This window comes from Passer montanus, unplaced genomic scaffold (genome assembly GCF_014805655.1).
Source record: "Passer montanus isolate IOZ18808 unplaced genomic scaffold, ASM1480565v1 scaffold17, whole genome shotgun sequence".
NCBI lineage: Eukaryota > Metazoa > Chordata > Aves > Passeriformes > Passeridae > Passer > Passer montanus.
In genome coordinates this window covers 7,478,033-7,501,840 of record NW_024364270.1, presented here as the reverse complement: position 1 = coordinate 7,501,840, position 23,808 = coordinate 7,478,033, and the positions used below count along the sequence as shown (strand labels likewise).

Here is a 23,808-nt window from a genome sequence, read left to right as displayed (position 1 = left end):
CTAAGTGTACAACATTTGTGGTTTTGTGATTAAAAGAACTTTTATTTGCAATTATTACAAATTAATCTTTTGCATTCACTACATGCTCAAATACTGGCACTTTAGATTTATTACTTGAGACTTTGAGGTGGGTTTTTTTAACTTCTCTTCCAAAAGATGTTTTTCTTTTAAAAGCTGTTCCATTAACTGTCAGTATGTCAGCATGTGTGTCTCTCTCTCTCTCCCTTTCTCATATATACAATCCAAGCAGCTCAGATGAAGGACTGAGTGCTGAATTCTACCTAACAATTAGTGTTCTATTTGTATTTGTTACGAGTCTGGGAGAAGAAAGAGAAGAATATGATCTTACCAAGGCATAAAACTGCCTCTTCTCCTTGTGAAATTGGTCCTGATTGATCGCTAGTTTCCACTACAGCTTCTGGCTGTACAAACATTACTAGATTTATGAGTGTCCAGTTTTAGTTTGAGGTTAAACTAAGTCAGGAAAAAGCTGACTTCTCTAGATGCAGTGGAAGAACATCCCTGAGTTCACACCTTGCAGGCACTGCAGATTCCAGTATCTCACCCTCCCTGTGGCCACTTGGCTGCATAAACAAGCATCCCCTGTAGCCAGGAGCAGATCTGCTCTTGACATGCCTTTCACTTCTTTGCTTGAATGTAAAATCATAACTCCTCCTCAGAGATTTTTGGAAAAGGGGAGAAGGAGCAGAAAAACAACAAAGACATCAATACAGTGAGAAGCATAGGACATAAGCCAGAGGTGGAGCAGAGCAACGGACACATGTTGAGTATGTACCTAAATTTTGTGGTTACAAAGACTTCTTTTTTCCTTACTCAAGGATGAACAAAGGAAAAGACATCCTTGAAGTAAGGAGGCTTGATCCAAAAGAGTAAGTTCCAGTGATAAACTTGGATGAAGACTTTAAAGTCCTTACGACCACTTCAACTTTCCACAGTTACTAAAAATGCCAAACTAACTAAATACAAAACCTAACCACAAAAACGTCCCCACAAAAAGACCAAAATGCAGGAACAGCTGCTTCAAGTTGATACTTCCAAAACTTTTTATTCTCCCCAGCTCACCTTCCCAGCTGTAAGGCAGACAAATGAAGATGTTAAAGAAAATATGCAACTTCTGTGCAAAGACAGTTTACTGCCAGAACTGGAAAAACATGGCCTCTGTAGTTTAGTAAGATAACTACTGCGAAATAATAAGTGAACATAAGGAAGATCTTCTTCACTGTGCAGGTGACCACGCAATGGAAAAGATTGTCCAGAGAGGTTGTGGAGTCTCCTTCACTGGAGATATTTAGAAATAGTATGGACAGAATCCTCTGCCTTGTGCTCTGGAATGACCCTGCTTGAGGCGGGAGGTTGGGCCAGATGACCCCCTGTGCTCCCTTCCAATATTACACGTTCTTTGATTCTGTGAAATACAGAAAGATAAAAGTATTTGGAAAAGAAAAAGCTACTTAAATAATAGGACACACAGCAGACAGTTATAAAATGTCCATGAATTAATTTAGGATTAATTAGGAGATAAGTTCTAACTATAATACTTAGCAAGATTCTGGAACTTTACAACAAGATTTTTTTTGCCTGCATTACTTCCAGGTACTTTTACATGGAGTGTTAATAATTTACAAAATGGAGGATATGTGCTGACTGCTTGCAGGAGTAGTAAACTTCTCCAAGTGACTTAGGAAGTGGCTCATAATCCTGTTTTTTAAATAGGAAGAAAAAAAAAATTGGAAGCACATTCTGACTATCTGGAAATGAAGCACATCATTTCTGTAGACAGAATTGCTCATTCAGTTCATGCAGGAAACCACCTCCCCCCAAATTAGTTGTTTGCAACCTTCCTGAATTCTTTAGCTGCCAACTTTTACCTATCTTGCTTCAACAATGAAAAATCTTCCTGTCTTCCTACTCTGCTATGGTTTTGACTGAAAGTCACTAAATATTAATAGTACAAAAATGTTTTCAGAGATCTAGAAGGCAGTCACAGAATATAAATAAGCGGTAGATGGCCTATGGTATTTCACAAGTTTCATAAGAATTTCTTCCTGTTGGTAGTCCTATTCTAGTCAGCTGGTCTGCTTACAAAGTAAACTCCTCAGTGACTAAAACTGGCATAAATTGGCCAAGTACGATATACAGAAACCGCAACTGCCAAAGTAAACATGTGTTAGTGAAATATTTATAACATTTTCAACCCAGGTACAACATTGAAACTGTTTAATCAATTTTGTTTACTGGTTTATAACAACTAATACAGGGCCTGTTAGCTATTACTTTGCCATGACTGCAGTTCTTCTATGCCTCAAGCTATATTCATCCCATTGATTTCAGGTGGGATTATCTACAAAAGACTGTATCTACCTAAATGCTGCCTGGGCAAACAACGAAAGGAATGGAGGAAAATCCTCTGTTATTCCCCACACAGATGTGTCTCCAGTCACACAGCAAGAGCAGATCTGCTTCGCCTAAGGCAACTCTTTCACTGTCATTTGCAAGCCTTGAGGGTAGAAAGGTAGGTATGGATACTACCACAAAGCATACTTTTTAATCAATAAGAACCCAAACACAGAGAGAATAACCATTTCCTCTGCAGAACCCACTAAGTAATCTGTCACACCAGTAGTAAAAAAAAACCCAAAAAACCAAAACAAAACAATCACCCCCAGAACAACCTCTAATCTTTCAGACAGTGCAGTAAAGCTGTTATGTTCTCCCAGACCTGGGGGCAGACCTTCCCAAATGCAATGCAAATTGGTCAGCAAATATTGTCCCATTTTTTTTTTTGTTACTGGTACAGTTTGGTTGGGAATACCACCCTTTCAGGACCACATCAACTTGCACAACCCCTATTGCCTTGACAGAGGGAGGGCCGCTATGAGGATGAGGAATAGCACTGTTCCAGTCTTTCTCATTCCTCTGGACAATGGGCAGTGCTGTGCTGTGACTGCAGTCCTCAAACCAGATGCCTATTCCCCCTCATGTGCCCCAGCAATACAGACAGAGAACTGGACAGAACTTCCTACAAGAGGGGTCTTTCTTGAAACTGAATGGCAGACATGAACCATTATTTTCCTAATTATATAAAATGGTGGAAGTTTATGTAAAGCTAAGTGCCCACAATTTCAAATACTGAGACATATAATTGAATAGCTAGGGCACTGAATACCTTTCACCTCTCATTATAACTTTGAAAGCTATCTGTACTTCATACAGCCCCTACAAAGTGTCCCAGAGCAGTTTTGCACAGCAGGAAACCACCAGTCACCTAAGTGACCTTTGGGTGCTACCTCAAGAGCCAATCTGACACACAGCAAGATTTATCAAGACATCTTTGGTTACAGCAAGACACACATTTTAGCTGCTGTCTTTGACAGGGGAAGAACTAGCTGGAAAAGCAGAGATTCATTCCAAACAGGTTTGCAACCAGTTTGCTTTCATAGCTGAGAAAAATAATAATCAAGTACTTAGACACCAGATGACACATCCTCTTTGCTTTTTAACTCAACATCCTGAGTGACAAAAACTTCTGAGCTATCAAGGAAGAGGAACCATAACCTTGACCTGTTTCATACTAGGTGGTTGCTGCAGGAACTTCGTCTGGGGAAGGTTCAACCACAGTTCAGCACATGTTTGTAGGTTAGTCTGATTTTAGAGTTTTTGTCTCTTGATAAGGAGTTTTTTATGCCAACAACCTTTCTAAAGCCTAACAATAACAGACAAGAATTTTGCTTGTATTGATTTTTACCTAAGGATGCAAAGTTAAACTTTGCTTGTAGAACATTACAACCCTAGACTTTCTAGGATAGATAGCCTTCAATAGTGGCTGAAATTTCTAACAGAAACATTTTAAAAATTCCACATTTATTGATATAATACCATACGTTTTACAATGTAAAGTTTATGGAAATTCATAATCCAATCTTATTCAAAGAAATTAAAGTATTTGAATTACGAACTTATACACACAGTCCTATATCAGTACAGGCAAAATGAGATAATTAAGGAGAGAAGCAAGGGGATAGCTGATTGCTAGAAATTAAGTATAATTTTAAAGGAATATTCAATATCTATGTCTGATTGAGAACATCCTTACAATCACATGAGAAACCCAAGGTAACATAGATTACTAATATGGATGACAAAAGAATAATTGAAGCACGGCCAGGCCTAAACACAAGTGAAATAATATATGCAAAACTGTCTTTTAACTGATAAACAATTTTATTTTAGACACTAATTGTAAGCAATTTGAAACAATACAAAAAATCCCATAAGCTTTAGCTAACAATCATAAAGTAACAAAGACTGAAAACCCAAAGCAAACAAAAATAAGTTTGTTTTTAATCTTCTGAACATTGCCTTGTTTGAAAGAATAAACTATGGTTTCTCTACAGCTCTGTCCTTGGTACTTCACAGTATTAAAACATATGGTTTTGTCAGTTAAAAAAAAGCAGAGAAAGATAGGTCATTTTATGCTGATTTACTATCCTGTGAAATTTAGTTGAAATCACCAGAGCTACATAGCATTGAGAACACAAATATAAGATGTTCATAATCAGGCAAACCTTCAAATGTAGATAATGTAGTTATGTATTAATGCATTTTAAATTTTTTTTAAATGGCAAAAGCAGCTGTAACTCAGACCCATATGGTATAAGTCAAAAAACAAAAATACAGCATTGAATTCAGGCATTCATCTAGTCTGTTAAATCCTTTGGATGTTAATGTATTAGTAGTCAACTTCTAAGCTAACCTCACATTTCAATTTATTGAAAAATAAGGAAAGAGATCAAGAGCTTCTGCTTATGTAGTTTCTCTCTTTGATTGTTATCCATTAAAATTGTGAGTTAAACCTTAATAATTTGTTCTTCAGCAGAGAGCACTTGAATTTGTTACTGCTATAAGTGAACACTGAGCTACACATGCCAATTAATTTTCATCAAATACCAAGGCATAGGTGCCTAGAAACAATAATGGACACGTGAAAGACATACAGTGCTTGTAAAAATCTGTAAAGATACTTTTTTCCTGGAGTTCTATGGAGTGATTATTTTAGTTACAAAGGCACATATTGAAAAACCAGAAACAGCAAAACTGACTGGCCTCTTGTAAGCACATATAAGACACATTTTCCATTAACAGAGGATTTTTGTAAAAGACTCCCACAGAACTACATGCCAAGGATGGGTTTAACTTGCAAAGGAGCTCTTGAGGGTTTGTGCTTAAAAGAATTGATTCATTTGTGTACTATCAAAGGACAAACTTCATTTACCATCTATTTTTCATGCTGGATATTGAAGCATCCAGCACTGACAAAGCATACAAAAAGAAAAAAATGAAAATTATGCAAGCTTTTTCAACTATTGTTGAATAACTGAAGGTTTTGTAAAGCTTGTTTAAAAAATAAGGGATTCTATGTATTCAATGTAGTAGTAGAAAGGCTAAGAATTAAATTTAATTTCTTGTGCCCTATATATTCCAAACAGCATTTTAGTTAAAATCCTTCCACAAAAATTCAGTAGAATTTCAAAAACTTCTCTGTTCAAAAATAGAGATGAAGGTTTATAGACATATATTTTGTGTATCAATGGAAAACTGGAAGACGAGCAGCTTATTCTGAGAACAGTGAAAAGACTGAAGTCTGATTTCTATTATGTCCCTGTCTTTGTCATCCAGCCCCCTTTCCTCTTCTTACCCTGGAATTAACTTCAGCTTCTCTTTACAACACAGTAAAAGAAAAAAGTACTGTACAGGCATACAACAAATTTAATAGTTATAATTTCCACCTTCAAAACGAATAGCATATAGGAAATATCCATATATCAATATTATCACTTTATTTCCCACAATCTTCTGCTGTGTTCAGAAGCTATTTTTAAAATGTGACCAAAAGATTTCTCTTAAAAATATGTTCTCCATCTTCCTCATTGCGTAACAGTGAGGGAAATTCTCTGCATACATGTATTTGTGTAATTAAATGATTAGCAAAAATACACATATTATGAAACATGGATTTCATTCTGGAAAATAAATTCTATCATTAAATTATTTTGAGTTTCATCAATTAATTTGCTTAACTGCAAGGCAAATTAATGAAATGGTCAACTTCTTCCTTTTTAAACAAAGAAAAAATTACTAAAAAAATACTATTATCATAAACATTTTCACATATTATAAGCATTTATTTTAAACTAGACTTACAGGCGGAACAATATTTTTTGATTGACTGATTGACTTGAAGAGGCTTACTATTTGAATGCAGTTTTTGCACATTTTGTGTATCTTACAGACATGCTTTTGTGCTGCATGGAGGATATTATCTTCCAACGGCTGCCTATGGAATGGCAGTCACTGGATTCTGTCCTCCACACCCATCATGAAACAAGCGCATATGGCTGGTGGAGGTGACCACCCTGGCGAGCAGCAGAGCCCTGCTCCAAGGCTTGCCCTGGCTGGGTCACAGGAGGGGGAGGAAGGGCAGCAGGACAAGCAGTGCTGAGTGGGATGCCCAGCTGGGACAGCCAGGGAATGACTCCCTCCCCATGGGACAAATGGTAGAATCCCACCTCACAGCAAAGCTTGGCACTGGCACAGTGCTCGCTTCCATCTTCATGATTTGGTACATTAATGAGATGGGAAATCTTTCCCCCGATGAATAATTATTTTGATGCTCATGTTATTTATCCTCTTACTCACCTACAACAGGGTTCAAGTAATTAAACTTTATGTAACCTATGCTGCTCTGATGTCAGTCACAGGAGAAAAGTAATTTGCTGTTTTAACATTTCAGACCTCTGGAGCTAACGGAAGGGTATTTGTCTATGCTTAGAAATGCTTACACCCACTCTGCTCACCAAGTGTTATTCAGACTTAAAAAAGAAGTCTAAATAACACCTCACAATTTAATTGAGTCTCAAACAGATGGAGGGCTAGAGCTCATAACTCATCTATTGGTACTTTGTTTAGTGTAGGGTTTTTTGCTTTTTTGAAGCAAACAGATTGGTAAGTTTACCTTGCCCATACCGATTACATGAATATATGATAACGTTGACCAAGAAAAAGTCCTGTCCACCCCATAGTTTAAGGAGCACAATTAATGAAATAACTATTACAAAGCAACAAAAAACATCATCTCCATTTCCAACAAGTAAATCAGAAGGTCTCTTCACACCAGGCTTCAAATACAATTTAACCCCAGGAAAGCTACACATACTTACAAATTATAAAGCATATCAGCCATGTTGCTGCGGTAGTACAAGGCATTTCTATAGGCGCTTTCAGCTTCAGAAATCTTGCTCTGGCTCTTGAGAACATTTCCAAGGTTACCCCATGCTGTCAAGAGGAGAAAACAGTATTCATAAAGAGCTACAATCCAATTACACATGACAGAGTATGCAAGTATCAGGAAGTTTCTTAGGGAGACAAACCCCACAAAGGAACTATTTTTATGGAACAGGAGGTGAGGTTGGTTATTTTTTTCCCCCAGCCCTCTGGTTCTCTGCATCTTACTGTGAGACTCACATTTCATAGAGGTGATTTACATGCACTCTGAAGGCATATAGCTTTCAGTTGGGAAAAGGAAGTTTTTTTACAAAAATATGTCTCTAGAAATTACTGTAACCAAGGGAAAGGACCATTTTATTTCATACCACCTATAAATAAAAATCTTCAGGGTCAAATGTGGAACTGAGACATCTTTCTCGTTTTAAATTTTTTTTTAAGCCTATTGACTCTAAACAGCAAGAATTTTTTCCACAGTAGATGTGATCCTTTCTTAAGTATTAAAATTTGACATATGACACAGGAATTGAAAGAACTGTTAGGTAAGTAATGAGGATTAAAAATACGCCATATGGATATAAACATACTACACAGATCACTAAAATCCATTTTTTTTTCTACTAGAAAAACATTTGGTCCCTTTCCATACAATTTATTATGTTACACAATGTGCTTTTATAGCCCATCTATAAAGGACTTTAGGTAAAAAAAATATTTAAAGCTCCACATGTGCTCCCTTTGCAGTTTTGTTGAGTGGCACAAAAGCTACTTAAAAAAGGAATTGGAACGAACATTTTATGAAAACACAACCTCTGCTACTCAGAATTTAGGAAGCTAATTTAACTGGCATTACAATTACAGTGCGTGTGAACATGAAAAAAAACCACATTATGCAAAGCTGTTTCATAAAGAAGTTCTACTTTCACATTTCTTTAAATGAAAGAAAGCGATGGAAAGATGATGTGCGTCCTTTCCACCAAACACAACATACGTCAGAATATTCTCCCTTCCAGATGCACTGAAACATCAGCTTAAGTAGCAACTAACTCTGACACTTCAGTCGAGCCCTTTTTGTCTTTCAAGAATTTCCACCAGTTCTGACTAATACAAAATTTCAAGGTAGTTTTAATGTAACACTGCTATGTAGGTTGATAATTGACATAGGCATTTTTTTTCCTCAGAAACTGCATCACTTCCAAGCTGCTGCGGTTTGTTGCAGAATCATCCTACCACAGGCATGGAAACAGCAGCAAACACAGAATTTCCTCTGAGCAGAATAAACTAGTCACTACTGGGAAAAATAATTAATTAATCAATTTAGAATTCATAAAAACCATGTCATTCAATTAAGCACATCATATTCTGTAAATCCAAGAAAGAAAATATATGGAATATTTCCATATGAAAATAAACTATCACTTCTATGAGCCAATTCATTTTAGCCTAGTATTTAATGAGAAATAATTTATCAATGAATCAACAAAAGTCACAAAATGTTCCATCAATTTGAAATACAGCCACTAAGCCTATTCTCAGGTTCACTCAACTTTTACACTTGGTTAGCAAATGTGCAGAATTCTGAAATTTCCCCATTACTGCTACTCTTCCCTTTTTACACAGAAAACCGTTAGGAAGTACCAATGAAAGTGACTAGCCAGTCTGTAGGCATTAGCCCTTGGAAGAAAAACACAGACTTGTATATTATTTTTCAAAATAATTTGTGAAGATATAACTTTATTTTGCTGCTGCAGTAAACGAGCATCCAGTTTCCCATAACTGCATGTTCCATATAATCTACAGGGACTTCTGTTTTCACTCTAATCTCCCATAACAGAGCATTACATCAAATGACCATTTGATCTATTGATAACAACTTCCTGCCACATAGTTATTTACTCCCAACCATTCCGAAGCTCAGTAAATACAAACATGAACAAAAGATGATTCAGTTCATCTCTTTATCTGTTAGAGTGGAAAAACACTGTTAACACTGTTCAGTGTAATACTTTCTCCTCTACACTTCAAGTCATAGGCTCTAACAGTTATCTGAGTTAACATAATTTTTAAAACAATATTTTAATGTGCATTTTGCAAAATAATCTGCATCACGTTTTTAATATCAATCAATAATTAATCTACTCTATTTATTTTTAAATTTATTCCATTTGTACTTTTGTCTAAACTTGTAAAACTGTGAATAATTAAACTTGTGTGATGCACTAGAAGTGGCAATAGCAGAAAATAGCAGACATGAAACATGATAATCTGACCATTTATCATTAATGGAAACATGAAAACCAAGGTCTTGTCATTTATCCAAACTAGATAAATTTGATAGAAAAATTCGTGTCTATTTAAATACAGAGCTAGTTAGAAGAAAGATCTATCTCCAGCTGCATAGAACATGTGTAGAGATGATACTCATACACCCTAGAAATTATGAACAGCTAATTATCTGCAGCAGCCACGTCCTCTTGGGTTTTGGTATGTGAGCAAGAGTAAAGGAGGATGGTGTACATATATGGAGAAGAAGCTACATGAGCTACTCAAGGAACTTCACTCCTACTTTGTTCTAAGTAATGCAGCTAACCTTCAGAGAAAAAAAAGAACTTCAATTATTAGCTTCTGTATCTTAAAACTTTTTCTTCAAAACTGTAATAGCACTGGTTCAACTCTAGGCATATTCAGAAACAGCAGCAAGGTTATACTAAAGTGAATCCACATTCCTGTTAAAAGCCCACCCTATGACTCCAACTAAATTCCAGCACTCAACTATTTTCCATCTGTACATAGTAAGAAAAGAAAAACAAATATCCTTAAAAGAAAAAGAAACTAGATCAGTAATCCTGGAATTTAGAATGGATGTTTATTCCAATTATTCTTTATAAATATTTTTCATATAATATCTATATTAGCTAAGTTGCAAAAGGGAACATTTAACATTCAGAAGATACTAAAGTGTACATACATATGCTATGTTTTAATCTTTAATTAAAAATTCAAATTTTCAAATATTGAAGACCCTAATCAGCACTAGAGAAAAAGGAAGCTGTGAATGAAAGAGCTTAGCAATATTTACATTTTTGCCTGCTGCTTAACTCCCTGTCCATGAACGGAGTGACCAAAACAGACCCAGGTCTTAAAGAAGTAATAGTCCATCATAGCATGGACTGTTAGTGAATCACCTACAAAACAGTCAGTCCATTAGAACTTAATTGCTTAATTTTCCATAGATCATACTCAATATTAATGGGCATGTTAAAAATTAAATCCATTTCATCACCCTTACTGTTAGTCAAGTATAAACTGAAGAATATCCTAATGATTGAGAACTCCTATGTTATTTACATGTCTTTTGCAGGAAAATGAAACTTTTTAAAGGAATTTTTCTTCTTCTGTTTATTGTCTGGGATTAACAAAAAAAAGGCAACAGAAGAAATTATGCAGCACTAAGTAGGAAAATAAATAGTTGCTTAAGCGTTATAATTTTGGCCATATCAAACTAGACCTCTATTAAACTTTAAAGATTGCTTTTAGCCACCTTGCAGTGAGAGTAGGTCAAGTTCTCAGGCATTCAATTGCTTTCAAAATGAAAATGAATATTAAAAAATGTTAGTTTCACATTTAACATGCTTAACTTCTCAACTATCTCAGTGAAACTGACAATTAAAATTTAATAAGACTGAAAAATACCAGGCTGGTATATTAAACCTTCTCTAAGCACTTTCATGCTGGAAGAGTGCAAGACCAACAACAGCTAAACATGGACAATGTTGTCTAATCTAATCTGCCTGGATTTAAGAAGCATATTTTCTAAAGAAAACTAGTAAACTTTCAGCTTTCAACTGAACTATGAAAACAAGTGAGAAATGGAAATTAATTTCTACAAACATCTCTTCATTTCAATAAAACATTCCCCTTCTACTGAATCAAAGATCATGCTATGTTATTCAGTAAAATAAAGATAATAAAGCAACAAAGTGTCAAGCAATATGTTGATTGCTTGATTCAGGAGTTTGTTTTAAATTTAAAAAAAATTAACATTGCATATCATTAACAAAGATAACCCAAAGTATTAAATTCTGATTCCAACCTGTCACCCCTATATAATCCATGAAAAATTAAGTAATAATGAAATATTAATAGAACGGCAGTTTACAAATATATATCTGTTGTCCAAACACTTCTGCTGAAACATGAGGAGGAAAAAAATCCAATTACATTTGCCTATTAAATCACTCAAATACATCCCGGTAAACATTTTAAAATAACATAGCAAAGAAAAGGAAAATTCGGCCTTTCCTTGAATGTTATGAAAACATACTTGAAAACAAATTTTAAAAAAATGCATGACTTAAAAAAATAATATGTGACATTCACTATCCACGTGAAATTGCTGAGGTTTGGTAATACTGTTCTGACCTTATGGCATCAGACTTAGTCACACAAGTTAATCCACAAACTGATGAATGCATTAAGAAGCGTGAACTAGATTATAATTTGAGTAAAGCAAACTACTTGAACAAAGACTGAAGTATTTAGGGAACAGCTCAGTAATTTGTAATCAACTTGTCAGCAGTTCTAAACTAGAACTTAGCTCACAGAAAAATGCACATCAAGCCAAGAAAACCTCTGTGCAGCTTTACAGATATTTGTGTATTATTTATTATTCTTTAGCTTGTGAAATTAGAAACAGCAGTTCAAGTTTGCATTCCTCTGTTTAAAATCCTTCCACATTTCTTCTGACTTGTTTATGAAAAAGAAGTGAATGCATGACAATTAGAATCTCAACTTTTTTATTCAGAAGTGTTTAAGGATGAAGTGATGCTGGTCCCGAAAGAAAAGCCTTCACTTTTTTCTTCAAGGGAGAAACAGTTTCAGCAACAGAGAAATGACAGGCTTCCCCAAGAAAACCTCTGAAAGTTCAACTACACACTTATAAAAACATAATGAAAAGAGTTCAACATCAAAAACAGCTTTTCTACAATACAGAGCCACTACCACTCGCAAAGACAGCAAAAAGATCAACTAGATCATGTTTATTATGTGGTTGGAGAATGGAAAAATTCATCTAAATGCTACAGGTTGCTACTTTCAAGTGGGACAGTTTTTGCTTAGCTTCTATACTACAGTTTGTATAAGGTATTTATATTTTTCACTGTTATTCCAAAGGAATAATGATTTTTTTTCCAAAATATGTAATAAATTCATGCATATAATTTGCAATAATTTTTCCTCTAAAAACTTCACTTGTTAATAGAACATTTTGATCAAGTTACTTCCTTTTGCTAACTTAACCACAAAATTGCCCAATTTCTCGTTTCCTAAAAGGCTAATGGTTTCTACATAACCATAATTTATGCATTTAATCTGCTTTGCATACTGATTTTTTTTATATCGGTGGTACGTGGCAATGTTGAGACAGACTGTGTTAGAGGTCTATCATCTCAACTTTTACATATTCTTCTTCTACTTTTTAAGATTTTTGTTCAACAGTTCATCTGTTGATCAATTGCAGGGCTTTTGTAATGACAGCAGGTGAAAGAAAAACAGAACTGAAAACTCTGCACGGCTTTGAAAACTATCCAGCAACATGTCAGCATAGGTACTAACCAACCCACATTTGGCAGGCAGAGCTTTGGTTTTGTTTCTCAGTTCTGAAACCCTGATGCAAATGAATGTGAACTTGTGGCCTGTTCTACAGCTGATCCACCCCCTTCACCCTCTATGTTACAGAAATTAACTCTTCTCAAAGGATAGCAGAGTGACTGTGACAGCTCAATGAACCTGAGAGATGAGCCCAAGCAGCTGCTACTATTCTTTGGCTTCACCATTACTTACCACCCTACAGCCAATCAAGTTTGTCACAGCCTCCCTCATGCTAAAATGATTTTTGTGAAGAGTTTGATATCAATCAGACAACTAAACTGATCCAAGTTAGGGCAAACAATGAGAAAAGGATGACCACAGGTACCTTTAACACCTAATCTACTCACTGTTCTGTTCACAGCAGAGCCCAATCACACCTTTGCACAGCTTTGTTACTAAGTGTGCACTGCAAATGTATGAACATCATAAGACATAACTGCCACAAAGCTCTCATTCCATTTAACTTCACAATGGCCAGGAACAGAGCTGTGGCATTGCTGATGTGAAACTCTCATTATATGAGGAACTGTATTTTATTGAGGCAATGGATATAAATCATGCAAGAAAATGAAAGGAGCAGAAAAATACAAGTGGAACAAGAGGACATGTCTGTGCATCCCAGTCATCTCAGGATGAACCCTGAGGAACTCTTCAAAGCCTCAGAGTGACTCAGGAAAAGAGGTGACCATGTACTAAATTCATCAAAGATGTAACCTTAACAGTATGCTTTTAAAAAAATTATCTATGATACATTCAAAATTATTACTTTTGTCCCAAGTGATAAACTGCAAGCCAGCCTCTTGAAGCAATAGTAGGATGGACTGAAATGTCAGCCCTAGTCCTCCAAGCTACGAGTAGATGGATCATGGTTGGCTTCTTTTTAGAAAAGGGAAACAGTAAGCACAGTGTCCTGGGAACATCCCAGAGGTGCCATGGCAAAAAGAAAATCAACATATGGGATTGTCAAACCAAGAGAGTCTTCACATGTACTCCAACGACACGTCAGACTTGGAAAACGCACAAATTACTTCATATTCAGGTAGCAGGCTTTTTGTAACACTTCAAAGTTGTTTGGTTTTGTTTGTTTTGCTGTAAATCACTCAGAAAGGCAAGACAAGAGCCTACGAAGCTTTACTAGCCTATACATATCCCCATTGGTATGGAAATATAGGTGGCAGGAAGGAAGGTAAGTCATAAAATTACCTCTTTCATTTATCAATGAAACTAATTAAAGACACTACAACTATTAACAACCATTTTTAATGGTCCCTAATCAAAATACCTTCTGTGTTTTTAGACCGCAAAGAAAAGTTCAGTGTGCTAGAACTAAGGAAAGAGAAGGAAATGGCATTGAGAATTCAGTCATTCTACTTCATTATCTTCTCTGCAATTTAAAACAAAACTATATGCAAGCCTCTTGAGCATGCTATAATGGCATCAGCCATCATTTACTTTTTGGATGCATGAGGATTGGCAATGATGACAGTTCAGGCTTAAGTAATAAAACCCCCTGTTATAAAGGAGGGATATTTGAAATCTTCAAATACTTGAATTTATCTATCTACACTGGGACTTTACCCTACCCAAGTGGTATAAAAAGGCATATATGTAGATCACTGCACTGTCCACATTAAAGGTTAGTTTCTCTACCAGATTTATGTAAGTGGACTTGAATATGTACTGATACAAAATCCATTACAGGTAGGAAAATGATGACACGCAACTCATTGCAAAAATTTCAAGTAAGGCGGAATTTTTCCAAGTTGTCATATTTTGAAAAGAAGACAAAATAACAAAACAATTGGATTATTATCTAATGCACTTAAACATGCTGTGCTTGAGAACTAATCCAGATAATCTCATTTTCCTCTAATTAGAAAATTTCTTTCTCTGGAAAAAATCTCAGCCTAATTCCACAGAACACACAAATATGGATCAAAGGTCTCTCTTTTAATCAAACTGGAAAATAAATTCTATCATTTTCTGGCAAAAAAACCCCACTTTTGCCATTTTGCTTGATATGCTACAAAACTTTTTCTTGCCAAAGCTGATTCCTCCTTGACCAGGCCTGTTTGGGTTTTTTTCCTCTACACTGTAGTTTGTGGCCCAGATGAGCCTGTTGAATGATTTTGCAGAGAATCTCAGGAAACACAGGAGAAGAAGAGTCTGATTGGCCCATGTCTCAATGTCTCATGTTTGTTTCTTTAAAAAAGCCTAATTATTAGTTAATAATAGTTTCTTTCCTATTCCTCTGCACTTGAAGATTCACAGATTAGAGATGCTGTTGTACTACACTCCAAGGGGTAAACAATAAGTCCTTGTTTCCAGACCTCTACATTTATAGAAAGGAAGAATATCACGCTTTCTCGTATCCTGCTGAAGAAGAAGCACATCCCACGCTGACTTGGGTTTCAGAGGAAATTACAGCACTTCTAAAGAACTGGAAGAGAGAACTACAGAATAAATTCAGAGTTTGAATTGAACTGTAAACCACTTTCCTTCAGCTCTCCACCATATTTGGCATAACCAGACTGTTTTGCTAAGGGTGGGCTGCCTGTGGCATGCTCAAATGCCCTAAATAACTATGGCTGTTCCCCAAACAACTTACAAATGGCCATTCCTTCTACACTGTTTAATCATCCAGAAAAGCACTACCATCAATTTAGATAGCCCCACTCTGTTTTCAGGGAGTAGGTTTTTTATTCAACTTTCAAACAATTCTATATGGTTCATTTGAGCTAACTCTTTTAAAGCTGTGTCCTAGTTCTGACCAGAACAGAGTTACTTTTTTTACAGGAGCCAGGCAAGGTGGTGCCTGTAGTCCCAGCTACCCTGGCAGGCATGGCCAGACCCTAAGGTTATTCTCCCATCACCTGCAAGATGGACAAAGCATTTGGGAGAATCTGGGTGGGGACACTGATTTGGGGAGCAGTATTCCTAAATCAAAAGAAGCTTTAAGAGTTGCAGATACAGTATTTCCTATTTATTTTAAGAACTTTGAAAAATCCTGCAGAACATTTATCCTTCAAATTCTGACATTTTTGTTATGAACGGAGACTTCAGATTTATCATGGTATACCCTGCATAATTCCTATATAACAGACTTATATAGCCATATAGTATTATATATTATAAATTATACTTTTAATGTGCAATTCTAACCTATGATTTTGTTTCCTAAATAAGATCATTGCATCTGCCATACAGTATCTATTAAAAAGGTTCTTACTGGTGGGCTGGAAACATTTTACACCATTGAAAGATTATATACCTTAAACTAATTTCTTCTTTAAAAAGTAGATAAAGCTGAAAATTATTATAGAAGTCAAGGAAAATATCCATAAAACATTTAGTCAAAAAATATTTAAGTATCAGAAAGTTCTGGCAAAGGTATTGGGAAAATGGATGATTACTTGTTGCTATGTTTCTCTGACAATTTCTAAAAACATTAACTAAAAAGAACATCAAGAATCACCATAATGACTATATAGTCTGATATATATTGGCTTAGGATGGATATTATACTGCCATAAATACAGAGAGGTTTTAAACAATCATGAATCATTAAAAAAAAAATTCTAGTCTTATGGTAATAGGTAATATGAGTTCCATTCCAGAGAGAAAAATTGAGATTAAAGTGGTTTGTTCAAAGACTAAAAAAGATTTAATTAGCAAAACTAATTCATGAATACCTAACTCCAGATGGTATGCTCATATCACTGGTATTTCTTAACAGAGATAATACACAAAACTTTTAAGTGTACTTATCAGCAGGTTTAATATGTTTAAAATCTGATGTTTTATATGGCAATCTTGGCACTGAAATCACTTTCTCTCTCAAGCCTTTTTTCCCCCAAACCCACACTTTCTATTCAGTGTGATGTTATATTAATCACACGGTTAATTTTATTATTATTGACACTAAATGAGCCAAAGGAAAAAGAAATAATTACTGTACAGAGCAGTATTTTGGGCTGTTGGGCCAAAGACGGGTTGGAGTTTTACTGACAAGCTACATATAAAACACCTGAATACACACACCAGAACACTGAAAGACAAATTTCAAATACTCAAACTATTTTTAAGTGTCCAGTGTGATATTTATTAGGATGCACACTGCTATACTTAGGAGGTTCAAAAAAAACCATGTAGTGAACAACAAGCTGTGTGTCAGAGAAATAGCTACTGAAGGTATCTCCTCTAAAGGTATTAGAGGAGATCTTGTCAGCATAACATAAGCTCTTAATAATAAGCATATTTAAAGAATGCTGTACTTTAAAACATTTCATTTCCTTTGGTTTCCAGTCACCAGTAGTGATACAAAAATAATAATAATGGAAAATAATGTTTTATTGCATCTTTTTTGATTGTGGGAAATACAGTTTCTCTACCTAGCTTAGTACAAAATATAGTAACCTTTTTTCCACACTAAACTGAGGTGAATTTTTCATTAAGCATCCACTCTGTGTAGCAGGTCAGCTATTTCCTGGAAGGATTCTCAAAGCCTACTTGCAAATGTAATGGCACCAGGAGACTAAAATTTCATCAGTAAATATGACCAAGCAACTAATACCTCTGTGGCAGTCTAGCAGTTTAAGCCTCTCTATTTTCTACTTTATGCCAGGTATAGGAAATACATCATAATGATCTTCCATGTTCAGATGTGGACTGCAAGGCCCAGAGGAAGGTTGTGCTTTTTCAAGCTTATTTTTGGTACCATAGGGAAAACTACAGTTAATGAGGCATAATAAGCACAATTGTTTTGTGTGTCATTACAATTTTATATTAAACACAAGGTAATCATCACCACAGAATGGCCCTCAGTCTAACTGAAAAAGACGTGACAGATACCACCCACTTTTAACTTTTTTGTTTGTTTTTATATTTTGGGAGGCTTCCTTTGCTATAAAAGAACATTCAGATAATGAGAATTGTTTTATATCACTTGGGCTGCTCATTAAGTTGAAGGCAGAACAGAGAAACACTTGTGTCTTTCCCTCCCTACGGTCAAAACATGCATACACCCACTTCAGAATCCATAAACTAAATTAGTCAGACTTGCATATTTCTCCCTCAAGTGCTGACAAATTGTAACAAGGTACTACTTGCATCACTTCAAAGTTATTTGAAGTACTAGTCATAACCAGAGCAGCACAATAAGATCAGTAAAGATGCAGCTAAGGCATCCCAAGTCCTCACAAGGACTCCCTCAGCCAAGGGATGGCAGCTGCCTGCCACACAGCGAGGCAGCCAGGAAAGCTGGCACACACAGGGTAGTTTGGAGGCAGCTTCACCACCTTCTTCTCACTCGACTCTCCCACGGTGCATTTTCAGGTTTTTTTAAGAGACAATCCATGCTCATGCTTTTGAGTATTTTTCCCACATTGTCAGTGATTGACAAAAACAGCCTGGAGAAATGTAAACTGCAGAAAGGCTGTGTCTGCCTGCAGGAGCAGAGGCTTTCTCACCTGCGGCAGAACACGACTCTGGCTGCACTGCCTGCAAGGTACCCCTGAAGGGACCAGAAGAAAGTACCAGTGAGGTGATTATCATCCATTTCCTCCCTGAGGACTGAAGATGGAGAAGCTGCTGAAATATTTGCCTGAAAAGTCCCACAGCAGAAGATTATAATCTTACACATATCACAACACAGAGGACCTGATAATAAACCATCACCAAAATGAGACAACTCCATTTCTGAAGCAGTTCAGCTACATTAGTACACAAATGCACCCATGCTAAAAGCTTGCCTCAGCAAATGCCCTTATGACTACAGCACATCTGCTCAGTGTTGCACAGCAGTCAGCCATCGGTGGCATTCAGCCTGCTAGACCAGAATACAGATGGATCTGGAACAAAACACTCATCTTTTTGCTTTAGTAAAGCTGGTCTTCACAGATTCCTATTTCTTTATTGGTTTCCACACTGTGACTTTTTCAAGGGATGCCTCATTGCTCTTTAGATTACAACAGAAGCAGCTCTTGTTCAGTAGAAGCTCTTTGCAGGAGATGAGAGAAAAAGCAGAAATATCAGGGAAAATTATCCTGCTACTCCACAATTTTTAGAAGTAAGAAAATACTATTGAGAAGAAACTTGCTACGAGCTGAGGAAAGCAGAGAAATGAGGAGTGACAGCTCCTTCTTAGTAGCCTAAAAATAAGGAAAACACTTCTCCACTCTGTTTAACTGAGCAGCCCATTGTCCCACTCTCTGAATAGCCTATTTATCACTAGAATTCATAAAACTAGAAAAAAGAGGCAAACAAAAATAACTTGTTTTTCCTATGTCAACCTCATTTAATTACTGAAGAGCAGTTTGAATTGTTGATCTCCTAATGCTTTGGCAGGATTGGCAGCCAATCTAGTCCAGTCAGGCTTGTCTGACTATATGAGAAATGGAAAATAAAATTAGCATAGTCAAAGCCAGGGATAATTTTAGAAATATTCACAATAATGAACAGTTGGGTGACAGGTCAGGGTGTCTAATACCCAGCCTTATTACAATGTATGTGGGCTAGTAAATATTCAGCAGAAGTTTAACAGGATATTTTAAGCAGATTTATTTAAGTCAGCTCAGTCATGTCTATATCATTGCATTGACATACTGTCTTTGCTTTTACACATCTTACAAGACACTTAATGTCAGCTTATATGGCAAGAAACCAGACGATCATGTACACACGAGTCTGTGTATACTGAGTGAGATGTGTAGCTGAAAACAGCTCATCTTGTCTTCTGGGAGCATAACACCCAGTAGTCTCATTTCCAGACAATGCTGCAGACAATCCTACTATTGGGCAAAAACTAGCGTGATTTTTTTTGATCAGAAAATTTGGCTCTCACAAGCAGACAACTAATAATGTCTGCGGATCTCCACCAAGGACAAAAACAGAACATGCATTAACTAACCAAGTGCATACACACTTTTCATTGTAAGGAATTCCAGTGTTTTAATACAAGTTTTATACTGTCACTAAACTTGTAAGTCTCAGAGCTTTATATAATCACTCTGGTGTGCTGGCTCACTGTCCAGTTACTTAATTTCTTGCTTTCCTGTGCTAGCTTTGAAAAAAAAAGTAAAACGAATGCAATGTGCTTGTTCACGATTTAAAAAACTCACTTACTGCAGTAACAAGTTCAGTAATTTTCCTAGATTGAGAAAGTATATGAAGAAGAGTTACAAAATCAGACTGACAAACTACTAAAATGCTGCTTTGCTGGGCATTTTATCTGCCAAATCTACTTTTTCGCTCTCTATCAGCTTACAGGAACCACCTGCATTTGCCTCTTACTATCACAGCTTTTAGACTGTGGCATGATACAACTGTCTAATCAAAACACACACATCTATCGGCAGATGACTTCACATCATGTAAGGTGGTTCTGAGCAGAGGACTGAAAAAACTCAAGTATTCAAGTGCTGTCAAATTTTTCTTTCACAGACAGGCAAAGCAATCAACGAATCCCTTCTCACTTCTGATGAACTGTGAATAAGGAAGGCTTAGTCAATGTCTACATTGCACTCACAGGTGATATTTCGACCATTCTCATATAAAATTGCATTTGTGCCAAGAGCAGTACAGCCAGGCAGCATGGAGTTCAGGAGCCAAGCTGGATCTGCCATACATGCTTGAAACCACAGAGCTACAGCTAAACATTGTTACTGATACCTAAACTGGCAGGTTTACTGCGTGTTTGGATATGTTTACACTAGCTGTGGTCACATCTCATTACAGCATAGATATAACCTTTAAGACGTGGCTGGGCAATGTTCAAATAGCTGATATTTACACGTGAACAAGGAAGGCATAAGTATTTAACAATAACTCTTTACAGTACTCATAGGCAGGGGGAACTACAGTCATTTCCTAGGCTGAATTACACTTGACCTCATTTCCTTATTTTTATTATGTAGTATTGATGTTATTTGCATCAGATGAAATTAAGGAACAGGGAAGGAACAGGGGAGCCTGATGCTGTCCTTTACTATTTCTTAATCAGAGAAAACAGAACATTTGGTAAACTCACAAAAAATGTTCATTAGCATGCTATATACCAGATTCCAAATGTAAAAACACCAGGGTGGGCTCTATAATACTAATAATGCATCTTTAATTTCAAAACACAGAACTAATACCACTGAAAAAAAAAGTCTCCCCTTACCTTAGGGTCTCCTTTTCTCCATGCTAATGCCAAACCTGTAACACCTAATCAAAACACATTCCTGCTTTTCCCCATTTTTATTAACACACATACCTCTGCAACTTGAAATGACATTTCTTAAAGTATTCTCTTCAGATGTTGCTAGTAAAATTAGATAATTCAAAGGCAAAGACAGAGAGGAATAATTAAAGCATTCATCATAAAGAGCAAGAATTACCTTTAGCAGGGTTTACTTTTATCCCTGACCTATACAGCATCTCTTCATTCTGCCAGTCCCCATTCCTGACAACAGTCTTGAGTCCATAGAAAACAATTAATGCAGCAGTGGAACAAAAAACCAAGTTCTTCAGAAAGCGCTTTTGGGCTTTGACATAAAGGGCCCTGACACCTACTGTAACCAGCAGGCAGAAGCCCATACTAGGAACATACAGCACACGCTCTGCTATTACAAAGCCAACATAGAAAAACAGGTTTGTGGCAGGAACGAAGGGCACTATTAACAAAGAGAGAGACAGAATGACAATGTTCTCGGTTGAAGGAAGCTGCAGTTTCTGAATTTCATGCTTTTTTAGGCCATTCTCTTCTTTTGATGCAAAGCTTGACTTCACCTCCAGTGTCTTGTACTCCATCTCTGGGTGACAGCTATGCCCATTAGCATTTTGCTTGCCATTCATTACAGTTTTCCCATTGAATTCTCTCTCATTGCTGGAGCCCTTCAAGCTAAAGTAGGCAAGGAGGAGGAGTCCTGCATAGAAGGCCACAGTGTGTAGATTCCTCCAGTCACTGACTGCTTTTAGAAGAGGCACAGCATCCATAGACCAGTCAAAGCTGAGGGTATCTGGGCACAGCAACAGCCAGAGGTTCTTGGTTGGCAAGTAAAAGAAGGTCAGGGTACGTGTAAGAAAACTGTCTGAGTCTGCTGCTGGATTGTCAGAATTAGAAAAACTTGGAGGCCTGTTGCCCATCCAGTATAAGCGAACACCCAGCAGTGCAGTTCCCCAGGAGGTCAATAAACCAATGCTGAAGAACAGGGTCAAATTCTTTCTCTGAAAGAAAAAAAAATAGCATAAGTCAACACTAGGTATTTGTGTAGATTATACACAATAAAAAACCAAGAAAATATTTGACAGAACTCTTTTTCAGTAATAAAAACAAACACAATAGATCTCCATCTCTGACATTTGTATCGTGCCATGTTGGGGTACATTGCTGACTACAGACTAAGGAACTGACTCTTTCATTTAAGCTCTATCAAGAATGCATCACAGCCAAGCCTTCCGATATCTTAGGGCTGTCAGTCCTTGCTTAAGATTTAGTTGTATAATGCTTTGGAAATGCTTATTTTAGAGGAATTTATGGCCTCTTACATTAGTTCCTACATAATCTCCCAAACCCCTTCTCTGTTTCTGGCTGTGATCAAAACATGAGTTTAGACTTGAAATCTCGCTAAGGCAAAGGATGTTCCAGATCCATTTACCTTAATCAAAGTCTCTCCCGAGGCATTTTGCTAGAGAGCCAATTAAAATTTCCAAGAAAGCAAGAGAGGAAAACAGATGCAGATTCCATATTTAGGTTTCCTAGCTCCTGCTTATTAACTTGGAGCCTTCAGCTCTACCTACTACTGAAAGTCACACTTCATTTTCTATAAAACACAAGAAGTTTCCCCTCAGCATGAGGAAGGGCTTCTTTACATTGAGAGTGACAGAGCAGTGGAACAGGCTGCCTAGGGATGTTGTGGATTCTCCTTCTCTGGAGACATTCAAAACCCACCTGGATTTGTCCCTGGACAGCCTGCTCTAGGTGACCCTGCCTTGGCAGGGGGATTTGAACTGGACAATCTCCAGAGGTCCCTTCCAATCCTAATGATGCTGTGATTCTGTGCTCTCAGAGCCAAACAATACATTGAGGGTTTCTCCTCAAGCTCACCATAATAATCACTCCAAAACCTTTCACATCTTCATATGCATATAAATAAAATTATGGGAAGCACACAGCTCACTCCACCTACCAATGTCATCATGCTAGCAACTTGAAGTATCTGCACTTATTTATGGAATAACACAACATTTTCCAGCAAAAGCTGCTTCTTGGGTAAGCTCTGCTCTCAATTACATGTGCACCCTAAATGGAAGCTGGTTTACATTACTCTCTCTCTATGTAAAAGCTAAACTATATGAGGTTTTTATATTTCAATTTTTCAGATATTTTGTAATGCAAGGAAAAAAAAAAACTATTTGCCAAATAGTTACAGGTACAGATTAAGTGCTTTAATTATCTTTTCCCCATTATTAGAAATAATTATTTGTCAATCATTTCTCATTTTATTAGATTTGTTTTTTCCATCTCACACTAGACATTTGCGGGATGATTATTCAATGCTTATTTAGTTATTCAGAAGCAGAACCTAACAGTAGAATGTTTTAATCTTATTTCTACAAAACAACTCATTTTTCTGAGTGAGTGGGATCAACCCTTGATATCATGAATTACAGATGAATGTGTTGCCTCATTTGAGGTCAATTACTGATACTTTTCTACAGTTTACCAATATTCTACTAAGAAGACACAGTCTAGTAATGATAATTTATAGTTTATCTTATAATGTATCAGGAAGAAATTTATACCTTTTTTCATTTCTACAGAGTTACTCCTTGTGAAGTTTAAAATACTAAACATCAGTTAGATTCATTCATTCA

At 36.4% G+C, this 23,808-nt stretch overlaps 1 protein-coding gene across 2 annotated transcripts in view; it reads right to left on the bottom strand.

Annotated features, from left to right (window-relative positions):
* TMTC2 (transmembrane O-mannosyltransferase targeting cadherins 2) overlaps positions 1 to 23,808 on the bottom strand; it is a 235,389-nt gene that overhangs the window by 74,105 nt on the left and 137,476 nt on the right. For both annotated transcript variants that reach the window (XM_039704131.1, XM_039704132.1), the window contains 2 exons: positions 21,330 to 22,158; positions 7,239 to 7,353 (listed from right to left, as the gene is read on the bottom strand). In XM_039704131.1, coding sequence (XP_039560065.1) covers positions 7,239 to 7,353; positions 21,330 to 22,158 — 944 coding nt within the window. The remainder of the gene's footprint in view (positions 1 to 7,238; positions 7,354 to 21,329; positions 22,159 to 23,808) is intronic.